We start from the raw sequence: 13837 nt of genomic DNA, 5'->3' as shown, positions 1-13837 counted from the left end.
TCTGGCTCGGAGCCAGCTGAGCGGTCCACAGGTTCGGTGGGTCGGGCCGCTGGTCTGGATCAACACAGCTGGCTTGTTTCTGACAGTTTGATTCAACATGGTGGTTTATAACATCATAAACAGTTGTTAGGAGCGAAAGAAGCACCATCTTTACTTCTCCGTACCCAGAACAGGTTGAAAAATACTCTGAATTTAAAGAACTACTCAAGTAAAAGTACAGAAGCATAATCAGAATACACTGAAAGTAGTAAAAGTACATGTTCTGCAGTGAAATGTCTCCTGTGACTGATGTGTTATTATATCTGACAGTTTGCTGCTCGAGGTGCAGCTAGTATTTAAATTTAATGCACAAATTTACATTAATTTGATCTATTTCTTCCTGTTTTGATAGATATCAGATCATATTTTTCTTTAGATATTCATATAAATAGTAGTAAACTATTTATTAGCAATTACTACATAAATAAAGTATGTTAAGAGTTGATTTAATTATATAAGTACCATCTTTACTACATTAAATACTCCACTGTGAGTAGAAGTAGTAGTAATAAAGTAAAAGTACATGTTCTGCAGTGAAATGTCTCCTGTGACTGATGTGTTATTATATCTGACAGTATTTGCTGCTCCAGGTGGAGCTAGTATTTAAATTTAATGCACAAACTGACATTAATTTGATCTTTTTCTTCCTGTTTTGATAGATATTAGATCATGTTTTTCTTTAGATATTCATATAAATAGTAGTAAACTGTTCATAAAGCACTTTTCAAGGATTAGGAGCAAGTTTCCACATAAATAAAGTATATTAAGAGTTGTTTTAAGTGATATAAATACCATCTTTACTACATTAAATACTCCACTGCTAGTAGAAGTTGTAGTAATAAAAGTAAAAGTACTTGTTCTGCAGTAAATTATAATAAATTATTATGTCTGACAGTATCAGCTGCCTGAGGTGCAGCTAGTTCTTTAATTTAATGCATAAATTTAAATATTTTTTCTCCAATTTTTGCTTTTTTGATAGATATTAGATAATATTTTTCTTTAGATATTCATATAAATAGTAGTAAACTATTTGTAAATCAATAACCACATAAATAAAGTATATTAAGAGTTGATTTAAGTGATATAAATACCATCTTTACTACATTAAATACTTCACTGCTAGTAGAAGTTGTAGTAATAAAGTAAAAGTACATGTTCTGCAGTAAAATGTGTCCTGTGACTGATGTGTTATTATACCTGACAGTATTTGCTGCTCGAGGTGGAGCTAGTTTTTAAATTTAGTGCACAAATTTACATTAATTTGATCTATTTCTTCCTGTTTTGATAGATATTAGATCATATTTTTCTTTAGATATTCATATAAATAGTAAAACTATTTATAAAGCAATTACCACATAAATAAAGTATATTAAGAGTTGATTTAAGTGATATTAGTACCATCTTTACTACATTAAATACTCCACTGCAAGTAGAAGTTGTAGTAATAAAGTAAAAATACATGTTCTGCATTAAAATGTCTCCTGTTACTGATGTTTTATTATTCACGTTTACATTGTTTTTTTCTCATCTTTGCTTTTTTGTAAGATATTAGAACATATTTTTCTTTAGATATTAATAGCTGTGATAATAATTGTATTTATAAAGCACTTCTCAAAGATTATAAGCCAGTTTCCACATAAATAAAGTATATTAAGAGCTGATTTAATGATATAAATACCATCCCTGCTACATTAAATACTCCACTGCAAGTAGAAGTAGTAGTAATAAAGTAAAAGTACTTGTTCTGCAGTAAAATGTCTCCTGTAACTGATTAGTGACGTTATTTTTGCTTTTTTCGAAGATATTAGATCATATTTTTCTTTTTGGACACAACAACAACAAACTTAATTTATAAAGCAAATTAATAGGAGGATTAAAACGTAAATATCAGACATAAAGAACTCGTATCGTACCTCCGTCACTTACTGAAGACTGAATACTGTCAAGAATCAGCGTCATGTCGTTATATTACAGAGCTGACGTGTTTCTGGACTCTTATTATAATTATGAAACAGTTTCCACACAGCAGGAGTCCGTCTGACTCAACATGGTGATGTGTAATTATGTTAAGTGTTGTCTTATCTTTACTTCTCTGTGAAAATACTCCACTGCAAGTAGAAGTTGTAGTAATACAGGTAAAAGTACATGTTCTGCAGTGAAATGTCTCCTGTGACTGATGTGTTATTATATCTGACCTCAATTGCTGCTCGAGGTGCAGCTAGTTTTTTAATTTAAAGCACAAATGTTGATTATTTTTCTTAATTTTTTGCTTTTTTGTAAGATATTAGATCATTCTTTATTTAAGATATTAATAGAAATAGTAGTAAACTATTTATAAAGCAATTACCACATAAATAAAGTACGTTAAGAGTTGATTTAAGTGATATTAGTACCATCTTTACTGCATTAAATACTCCACTGCAAGTAGAAGTTGTAGTAATACAGGTAAAAGTACTTGTTCTGCAGTGAAATGTCTCCTGTGACTGATGTGTTATTATACCTGACAGTATTTGCTGCTCGAGGTGCAGCTAGTATTTTAATTTAATGCACAAATGTACCAAATTTTTCTCAAATTTTTGCTTATTTGTAAGATATTAGATCATACAAGTTTCTTTAGATATTAATAGAAATAGTAGTAAACTATTTATAAAGCAATTACAACATAAGTAAAGTATGTTAAGAGTTGATTTAAGTGATATAAATACCATCTTTACTACACAAAATACTCCACTGCAAGTAGAAGAAGTAGTAATAAAAGTAAAAGTACATGTTCTGCATTAAAATGTCTCCTGTGACTGATGTGTTATTATACCTGACAGTTTGCTGCTCGAGTTGCAGCTAGTTTTTTTAATTTAATGCACAATTTTACATTATTTTTCTCTAATCTTTGCTTTTTTTCTAAGACATTAATGCAAAATAACCAGTAATTAAACCTATAATATGAGTAAAGTTGAGTAACTTTAGCCGACAATGTTTTTAATGTAAGTATAAAGTTACATAAAATAGAAATACTCAAGTAAAGCACCATAGAATTGTACTTGCAGCTATTTAAGTGCTAACAGGCTAATGTAGCGTGTAAAGATTATCTGCTTTTCTAAGTTTTATCTGACTGTAAATGAAACATCTTACACCAGCTGGTTGGACAGAAACGAGAAGACGTCACTGTCAGCGGTGGCAGAACTGTGATTTGGCTGACCTCCTTTTGTTTTACACGCGTCACACCTTCACACCGCTGTTTGTGTTTCCAGGTGATTCCTCGGCTCTCAGCGTTCATACCAGGTTTGCATTCTGACCTGCAAGCCAATGTAAGTCGAGTTGAGTGACTGCGTGTGAAAGAGGTATTCAAGCTCAGTTCATTTTATCTTCTAACCCTCTCGAGATGAAAGAAAATGGGCTGTAAAGGGCTGATGTGTAGTCAAGAATGTGTTTCTGTGCTGTCTGACACAACAACAACAACAACAACAACAGCAGCAGCAGCAGGGTATTTGTGCTACTCACTTTGGTCACAGCACAGAAATGCATTCTTGACTCGGCTTGCATGGAAGACGCTGGGATAACATCTTCACTCATGAGGGCTTTTCTCTGGTGACCTCAGGTATTCAGGGGTTAAGCTTTGATTATTCCGTACCGACGTGCATGAATGGAGTTTCTCGAATGTCTGGTTTGAATTACTCTGGAACGTTTCTGTATCGTCTGGCTTCTCCTTTTTTCATATTTCCTCTTTCTTTGCCTTCTCAGTTCTCTTAGTGATTGATAATATGAGGAGAGCTGAAGTGATCACAGACACAATGTTCTCTGTATTTTAGAAAATCGATTGTTCGTCAGATTTCAAGCAAAAATGCAAACTTTGCTTCGATTTTCTGCTTTTTATTCATGTCATTAAATTTGTTATCTTTTGGTTTTTGACTGTCGGTTTGAGAACCTGTACATTTGAGGACGTGACCTTGTTTGTTTGGTTGAAGGGATATTCCGGTGTAAGTTTAATCCATGGTCTAAATCACTGTGAAACTGTGTTAGACTCCCTCTTGAGAGATCAAGTTAGCAGACCGCTAATTTACGGAGTTTTATCAACCTCAGAAACGACCGCACAACAACAATACACTGCAGTAAATGGATCCAAATATAAACCGCCACCAAAAAGCCACAAATAATGCTCAGAACAGCACCAAACTTCAGCAACAGTACAAATAGGGTCTCAGCACATAGTCCGGGGCATCTAACCTCCGCTAGCTTTGCTGGATTTCTATTGGGAAGCTAAAAACAGATTTCAACTCTCCTCCATCAGCTTCCGGGTCGGGGAAGTCCCGACGCGACGATTACCGAGTGCGGTTAGAAATGCTCAATTCCGTTCTTTTCCCTGTCCGCTCTCGATAATAACTGTTATAAACTGGCAGGTAAGACACATATGAACTTTGATTGCTTTTCCATGGAGTCATAATCATACATTTTCATCCATGAGCCGCGGAACTCTACTGCACTCGGTAATCGACTCGTCGGGACTTCCCGTCAACAGGAAGCTGCTGCAGAAGAGTGGTAAATTTAGTCAGCTTTTCAGTAGAAATCCAGCTAAGCTAGCGGAGGTTAGATGCCCCGGACTATGTGCTGAGACCCTATTTGTACTGTTGCTGAAGTTTGGTGCTGTTCTGAGCATTATTTGTGGCTTTTTGGTGGCGGTTTATATTTGGATCCATTTACTGCAGTGTATTGTTGTCGTGCGGTCGTTTCTGAGGATGATAAAACTCCGTAAATTAGCGGTCTGCTAACTTGATCTCTCGAGAGGGAGTCTAAAACAGTTTCACGGTGTGTTAGACCATGGATTAAATTTACACCGGATTATCCCTTTAAAAACCCAACAAACATCACACCATCAGGGTTTTAATAGTTTGTTCAATAACAACGAAAATTGTGATCCGAACATGATCATTACCGCTAGATTTTATTGCAACATGATATATTTTTTGACCATATTATACAGCTTTTCCATTTTCTGACATCTTGAAGATCAAACATTTTATCAGTTAATCAAGAAAGTAATAATCAGATTAATCGTTGATGGAAATCATCATTATTTGTGGTGTTGAATATGAAACTTCAGGCCGTCACTACACAATGTAATGTAGTGATGAAATGTAAATCATGAGATTGATTAGTTGGTTAAAAGAAAATAAATTCCCAACGGATTAGTCTCATGTTGATCTTTAATTGTCCTCTTTTATCAGCCAAACAGTCCAAAACCCAAATATGTAACATTTTTATTGTTATGAAATACAGAAAAAAAGCAACAAATTGTCATATTTGAGCAACTGCAACCACATTTTTTGGCATTTCTGCTTGAAAAATGATCAGTTAATCATCAGAATAGCTGAAGATGTATTTCTATGTTAAGCATCCTTTCATTGTGTTAACCACCTCATTTAAATGATGCTGATTGGATCCGTGTGTGTCGTCAGGGACCATCACCATCCTCATGTCCTATGGAGGAGGCTTTTACGGACGCACTGAGCGCGTCCAGCAGGGACCCCACTATGACCAGGTCCCTCAGGGCTCTTTACCCCGAGCAGACTTTGACGATCTTCCGCCGTTGAGGGAGCAGAGAGCGCCCCGCCTCGCTCAGAGCTCCGACCCCCTCCCTCCTCCGCCTCTGCCGGACCAGCCACCCGTGGGCCCCGAGTTCGATCCCAGCGGCAGCGAGGACAACGCCGACCCCGACCCTGACCCCGCCCTCGACATTAAACCCGTCCACCGCTTCATACCGGACTCCTGGAAGGACTTCTTCAGAGGGAGCAACCGCAGCAGCAACAAGCCCTGGTCCATGTCGGCCTCCTCTCAGAACAACAACAACAGCACCACCGAGGGGGTCCGCTGCTCGCCTCCAGCGTCCCCGTCTCTCCCCGGATCGTACCGCGATCCTTATGGCGGCTCAGGCGGCAGCTACAACTCGCGTAAAGAGCTTCTGGAGCTACGAGACGCCCATGAGTCCGTGTCAGGGCGCACCTACCGCACAGGTCTGACCTACAGCGAGCGAGTGGAGGAGTACCATCAGCGCTACGCCTACATGAAGTCCTGGCCGGGGCTGCTGAGGATTCTGGGATGCGTGGAGCTCCTGCTGGGAGCAGCCGTGTTCGCCTGCGTCTGCGCCTACATCCACAAAGACAACGAGTGGTTCAACATGTTTGGATACTCGTCGCCTGGAGGAGCGTACGCAGGAGGTCTCTACGGCGGCGGCACAGGTGGGAGCTACTACACCGGACCCAAGACCCCGTTTGTGTTGGTGGTGGCAGGACTGGCCTGGTTGGTGACTGTGATAATGTTGGTGCTGGGGATGACCATGTACTACCGCACCATCCTGCTGGACTCCAGCTGGTGGCCTCTGACCGAGTTCACCATCAACCTGGCGCTGGCGGTGCTCTACCTGTCTGCAGGTGAGTAACACACAGCTGAAGCTAGTTTTAATCTTATTCCTCCAGACTGTTAGAAAGGTATTTAAGTTATTATTTAAGGGACTATGTGACAGAACGGCACCAAACAAACTGGGCTGCAGTGTTTATTTTCATTATTAATCGTTTAATCCTTCATTTACTGTCAAAGAAAAGCAGCAAATACTCACATTTAAGAAGCCGGTTTGACATTTTTACTTGAGAAATGACTGAAACGATTCATCAATTTTCAGTTGTTGGCAAATACTTTTCTCTCGATCAACCAACAGACTAATCGACTAATCGTTGCAGCTGTTAAACAGACTTTATGCAAAATTTTCTGCAACTTTTCATCACATGCATCATGTCAGCAAAAAGTGTATGTTAGAATGATTGTTGTGTACAAAGTAAAACCAGACGTGATGCTGCAACATGTGTGAAAGTTTTTCCTGCGAAGTTACATTAAAAAAGATTTTGCATATTGCAAACATTCTCTTTAAATCCAGTAACTTTCATTCTGCTCACTCTTGATAAAAATGTTTAATAATTTCTATTAAAACACGTTTCCTTTTTGTCCACCAGGCATCGTTTACGTCCGAGACACGACCCGCGGAGGACTCTGCTCCTACCCGGTCTTCAACAACGGCATCAACGGGGCGTTCTGCCGAACGGAGGCGGGCCAGACGGCCGCCATCATCTTCCTGTTCGTCACCATGGTCGTTTATCTGATCGGAGCCATGGTCTGTCTCAAGCTGTGGAGGCATGAAGCTGCTCGCAGATACCGGGAGAACTACACCCGAGAGGTGAGATCTCAGCCAGATGTGTTTCAAAATCATTCCATGATTCCTCGTCAGCTTGAAGGATTATTTCAACACGATCTTTCACTGTGAGAACAAACAAACACGTTCACCCACACAGACTGTAATCCAACACCAGACCAGGTGATTTGCACACCGGCTTCCAGCTGAGGTGGAGAGGGCGGAGTCAACACCTGTGTGGAGGACGAGAGGTGCACACTGTCTGGTTTATAGCTGTTGTAAAAGCTGTCGTTTAATTTTCAGGATATGATATGTAACACTGCAGCATTATAACGTCTGGAAACAGTCAGACATTTGCTCCCAAATGTTTCCAACAAACCCAGAAAAATCTTTAGTTATTTTTCAAGGTTTTATTTGGTCACCTGTCAGAGAGTGAGGACAGAAGGTTTGACTAACCAGGACTTCTGTTCAGTGTTGTTTTTGGCAGCAATTTTATATTTATTCTTAGTCTTTTGGACTAAAATGCTTTTTAGTTTTAGTCAAATTTTAGTCATTTCTATATGTGATAGTTTTAGTCCAGTTCTAGTTGACGGAAACTCAAACAGGTTTTAGTCTAGTTTTAGTTAAGAAAACAAAAGAAGAAGTTTAGTCTTTTAACAAATTAATTTAGGTCAATAATTACATAAGATCTACAAGCTCACAATGTGTTGAACTTGTAGATCTGCTATTTTTACTACTTATGTGTGACACTCTTGTATGATGAAGTAGGGCATCAATTCATGAAAAATACAGTTGAAAAATGGAGATAAAAGGTTTCTGTCCAACAGCACTCTCCAATACTTATGGATTATATTTACCATTTAAAATACGTCCATATATCTGAGGTAGGCGTAAACATGTGACGTGACGTGAAGCTCGAAGTTGGGCTGTGAACAGTGACAACACATTTGTCTTCAAAATAAGAGCTTTACATTGCACCCCATTGGAGTTTAGAACTGGGTTCTTAGCGGGGGGCTTTTAATTTGAAAGTAGCGACCGTTCCTAGCTTGCTGCTAAAACAACAAGCGGACAACGAAGACAGCAGAGATGTCGCGCATTTTGAACATCTGACAGACCACACACTAACATTTACGTCCATTCTCCTCTCGTCAACGAAAACTCACACACGTCTCGACATGTTTTAGTCATCAAAGAGCCGCGTTTATCTCGTCACCGTTGACAAAAACAATAATGCTTCTGTTAAACCTTTGTACATCAGTAGTTGTTTTACAATGAGGACAACAACTCCCATGATGCCTAGCTGGTTATTCAACCCTTCACAATATATCCTTTTAGAAACAGTGGAGTCAAAAGTACATGTACATCCAAAATAGTGCTTAAGTACAGCACAGTCTCTCTACAGGAGAGCAAAGTGTCAAACTAACCTTTCATATTAAATCATCATTATTAGCTTCATGTCAGCTGGATTGTGTTTTTGTCTTGCAGCTACAGATGCATCCCTCCGAGCTCCGAGCGTCACAGTCCATGGTACGTTTCCTGCGTTGCTGTTAAATGTAAATAACACGTCTACAGCGACGTGCCTACATTAGTTCACGTGGTGAGTTTTATGTTGCCGTGTGTCTACAGATGGGTCCAGATTCGGCTCCTGCAGTCAAGCTTTCAGAACAGGTCCAGGGATCCTCGGTGGTTCCGATCCACGCTGCTCCCAAAGCCGTCCCACCAAAGGTTCTGCAGGGAGCGATACCTTCAGGACACATCCCAAAACCCGTTATTCTGCCGGATTACATCGCGTAAGGAAGCACGATATGAACATCTGACAGATAGATTTTGCTCTCTCGATCGTAGCATAAAAAAGCAATCATCTGTGATTTTATCCCTACAATATACTTGATGGTTTGTTTTGTTTCGTTTGGTGTTTAGATGCCTTTAAAGTTGCGACAGTGAAATATTCAAATATATAATTTTGTCCAGCCAACAGTCAAAAACCTCAAAGAGATTCAGTCTGAGATCACAGAAGCTTCACCTCCACCTGTCGTTCATGACGGTTCCGTGTGTCGCTATAGTTACCAAACACTTTGCATGAGTATTTACATGTCTTCTTATAAGACTGCTTCCTCGTCTGCTCATCTAACCGATCATAAAATCTGGCGGCTTGTCTGTTTGTTTGCACGTGTTAAATAAGAGCTCTAAAGTCATCTGATAAACTGCCTCCATTTTAACACCTGCCGCCTACATTACCTGCAACTTACCTGCCGCTCTGCCGCTGAGTGACATCACTGGAGGCGATTTATCAGCTTACATGCAGCTACAAAAGGCTTTATACAACATTTTTTACACGCAGTAGTGCTTCTCAAGATCTGAAGATGCAATTTAATGTGTTAAATTGGTGGAGTTACCCTTTAAATCAACTGCAATAAAAAGGGAAAAGTTCGTTTAAGACCAAAGAATGTTGACGTGTTGTTGGCTAACTAAGAATTTCACTCTTCTAGTGTGGGTAAAGTGTTTTTCTCCTCCTTCCTCTCTGCAGTAAGTACCCGACGATCCGGTCAGACGAGGAGCGGGACCAGTACCGGGCCGTGTTTAACGACCAGTACGCCGAGTACAAGGAGCTGCACTCGGAGGTGCAGAACACCCTCAAGAAGTTCGACGAGATGGACGCCATGATGCGCAGTCTGCCTCAGAACCCGACCAGCCAGATGGTGATTGGTTACACACATGATGACATAATCATGATGTCATGATGATACTTTGTTTTTACGTCTTATATTCGACCTTATATTCATTGGTTACTGTGTTATTTCTGTTTGGTTATTGTATTATTTCTGTTTCCCGGAGCAACCGGGAACCAGGAAGTGTTTTTCCCAGACATAAAGATGAAAAGTTTAAAATTAAGAGACGTTATAAAGAAGCAGGAGAGAGACACAATCCTCCAGTCCTCCGTCAGCCACACAAACACTTCTTGTGCACCACCTCCACCCTGTCAGCGCTCACTGGATCTCCTCCGTCAGCCTGACGCTGCGTCTCATTCCTTCCTTCACTGTTTGGCTTCATGTGAGCGCTGAGGAAACATTTTGGAGACTGATGGCATGTCTGGAATAATGAAACAAGTCTTTTTGTTTTAAAATCGTGTCTCATTTCCCCCGTCATCTAACTTCCTGTTTGCACTTCCTGCTTCCCGCTGAACTTCCCCTCCACCCTCCAATTCCTTCACCGCTCCGTCCAGACGGCTGATGTAACAGCACTACATTTGTTAGATTGCTGTATTTTAATCTCTGTCTTCTTTTTCAGGAGGTTGATCGCATCAACAGAATCCTTCAGGACTACCAGAGGAAGAAAAATGTGAGTCTTGTTGTTTTGTATAAACTGCTGCTCGTGTTTATCATCTAGAGGAGCTGCAGGTTGTTTTGCTTTCTCTTCGAGCTTCAATATTCTCATTTTAAACATTCAGTTGAGCTCCACGCTGCATTTTCCCTTTAATATAACAGTATCCGTCTATATAACTGCTCCTGAACAGTTGAAGTAAAACCGTAAATAATTATTTAAGACGTCTTTGTGTGAAAATAAAACTTGATGTTTCTGTTTCATGGCGCCAGGACCCGACGTTCCTGGAGAAGAAGGAGCGCTGCGAGTACCTGAAGAGCAAACTGTCGCACATCAAACAGAAGATCCAGGAGTACGATAAAGTCATGGAGTGGAACGACGGATACAGCTAAACTCACTCTGACCACAAATACAGAACTGTTCCTGACAGCGAGGCAGTAAACGCTGGTGAAACGGACTTTTTAAGCGGCGGGTGAAGACCACAGCAGCAGAAGTGGATCTCCAGCCTGCTGCGTGTTAAACATCTGTACAGCTGTGATCGAACGTCTCTCAGCAGATTTGTGTGTCTGCGTTTTTAAAGCCCACACGCAGAAGCAAAGGATGTTATAAACACTAAAAAGGATATTTAGGGAAACGACTAAGATGGCCCTAAAACTACGTTCAAGAGCCGGTTAGCTTAGCTTAGCACAAAGACTGGAAGCGGGGGGAAACAGCTAGCCAAAGTCAGCCAACGAGCACCTCCAGAATTCACTTATTGACATGATGCATGTAAAAAAATGACAACTAACCTTTTTTATTGGCATTTTTTTAAATTAGAAATAGAAATAATCTGACACACAACCTGAGAATTAACATGTTTACAAACCTCTGACGCCATGAAAGTTGAGACGCGGTGATAAACACAAAACAGAATTTGATTATCTCTCATCGTTTCTGACATGTTCTCAGCTGAAAGCAGCTCAAAGACGATGTGAGTTTCACGTTTGACCTCATCGAGTACTTAACAGATGACTAAGTTGGTACAGGAGCAACAGAAACACACCTGTTTGGATCATTCCACAGGTGAACAGGCTCATCAGTAACAGGTGATAGTGTCAGGATTATGATCTGGTATAAATGCAGCGGCGTTTGCCACTTTGTGAAACACACGATTGTATAAAGGAAGTTACTACGTGACCTCAGGAACACTACGCAGAACTGTTGTCGGTAAACAGTTTGTTTCTAAATGATGTACATTTATTTTATTTACATTTTACACGGCGTCACAACTTTTTGGGATGGTGAAGGGAGAAGTAACTTAGAAAACTTATTATCTAAAAAGTTTCATCGTCCTGTGACGCTCCAGAAATGTTTTGTGGATGACGAAACTTCACCTGACTTTCCATCAACATGTGAGTTAAGTAGACTTTGAGTGAATTTTACTACAGTGTGGAAATATAATCTGCATTTAACACTTTATTTGAGTAACAGTGCAAAAGAATTAACGTTAAAACAAACTCAAAGAACCAAAAGTAAACATACTCCTGACCCGTTTCAGAATAATTCACATCAAACATTCTTCCTTGTTTCCAGTCGTTATGCTAAGCTAAGCTAAGCTAAGCTAAGCTAACTGTCTCTTGTCTCCAGGCTGTAGCTTCATATTTACACTAAACGAGGGATTTCCTCCCTAAAATATGAAACTCTTCCTTTTTAAAATGGTCTGAATATGCAAAGAACTCTATAACGTGTGCGTGATACTGTGACTCTGATTGTAGCCGAAGCTTTAACACTTAATTAACTCACAAACAACACGGGTGACTGTGGGAGACGATGTGAGGGAGAAAATTAAAGTTTTTCTTTTCAAAGTTTATCTTTCTTTATCAACCTTCCAGCCTGAAACAAAAACCACTTGTCGTCCGGATGAATCTCCTCTCGCTGGTTTCTCGACCTGCTGTGACGATTGTTTTTTATATTGCACACCTTTTTTTGGAAATATGCACGTGCTGTAGTTTTTAAATGTTGTATGTACGTTGTGTGTATGTTGTAACACTGTTCTAGCATTTCACAGATTAAACATTTTGTACTTTTATCTTCACTTAAACATCCAAAGTGCCTGAATATCTCTGTGGACCTCCTGTTGGATCATCAGGTTTTACATTCCTCTCTTTATCAAGTAAAACTGTAAATATGTTGCTGTAAATGTCCGTATACTTTCATAATTTAAGTGATGGATTGGTGCTTCTTCTGTCCTCAGCACACTTCTGGTTTTTCTTTCCTTTATTCAACCTGCAGCGCTAAAAGTTTCTTTTACTGGGAAAAGGAAGCGTGTTTTGTTGAAATCAGCAGAATGAAGTTAAGACAGAAAAGAAAACCAGCGGTCGCTCGTCTGGTTGATGGAAAAGGAAGTGAAATTTTTGTTTTTACGTCACTTTAAATGCAAAAATGTTAGAAAACATTAATTTTTCTATGTTTAAATGTGAAGATTTTCTTCTTTTTCATGGTCTTTTAATAATAAACTCTGTATGTTTGGGAACTAAATTTATTTGTTGTCTTTTTTGTGGATCAAACTGTGAATGGATTAAGAAAAAAATTTATGTAATTTACACGTTTCTGTCGATGTTTAGATCTCTAAAACTTACAGAATCTTGTAAAAAAGTTATCAAGCAGGTCAAAAAATAGGAAGTAACCAGAAATATTTATTTGAATGTTACATAAAACTTTATACTTTTCCTTTAATCTCCATCGGTTGCTTTTTTCTACACGAGTCAGTTGAGAATAAAAATGTATGAATGGACCAAAGTTATTGTTTGGTCACATTAAAACATTTAACTGAGTATATTTTTATTACATGTTTTCTCTGTGACACCTCCCAGCCTCCGTATAACAATTAATTAATAATAAAAAATAATTAACAGTATTATCAATTAACGAAATCTTTATTATTTGGTCTTCTCTGATTATATTTAACTACATTTGTCCCTTGCAGGCCTCCGTATGGCAATAAAAGTCTTATTTAAATGAAAAAAAGAACACATGTTAAGTTTGATAATTAATTATAATTGTTTGTGGGATATTTTGGGACATTTTTGACTCTTCCAGGACTCCATACTTAAGCAATAACAGTCTTTCTGAGATGCAAAAACAAATTAACTAATGTGTGTGTGAGAACTATGACACCTCCGGGCCTCCGTACTGCATTAAGATTACATTTCTGTCACTTTCTGACCTCCAGAATTTAATAAAAGTATTTTTTAGATGTAAAACAAACAATAAGTTGAATAAAGGATGATAATTATTTGTTAAATATTAGATTTTTGATCGTGT

General features: G+C 38.9%; 1 protein-coding gene across 2 annotated transcripts; it reads left to right on the top strand.

Moving 5' to 3' along the window:
• Nucleotides 1–3287: 3287 nt before the first annotated feature.
• On the top strand, nt 3288–13051 carry marveld2a (MARVEL domain containing 2a). Of its 2 annotated transcripts, none has more exons than XM_030436589.1 (8): nt 3288–3344; nt 5490–6461; nt 7038–7258; nt 8699–8740; nt 8840–9003; nt 9741–9912; nt 10502–10552; nt 10807–13051. In XM_030436589.1, the coding sequence occupies exons 2-8, from the start codon at nt 5507–5509 to the stop codon at nt 10924–10926; spliced, it is 1725 nt and encodes a 574-aa protein (XP_030292449.1). In that variant the 5' UTR covers nt 3288–3344; nt 5490–5506; the 3' UTR covers nt 10927–13051. The 2 variants fall into 2 exon arrangements, with proteins under 2 accessions (XP_030292449.1, XP_030292448.1); XM_030436588.1 differs by having other exon boundaries at nt 3288–3377.
• Nucleotides 13052–13837: the final 786 nt, after the last annotated feature.

This window comes from Sparus aurata, chromosome 12 (genome assembly GCF_900880675.1).
Source record: "Sparus aurata chromosome 12, fSpaAur1.1, whole genome shotgun sequence".
Taxonomy (NCBI): Eukaryota; Metazoa; Chordata; class Actinopteri; order Spariformes; family Sparidae; genus Sparus; species Sparus aurata.
Note: the sequence above shows the minus strand (reverse complement) of the source record. Positions and strands in the feature narration are given on the sequence as shown.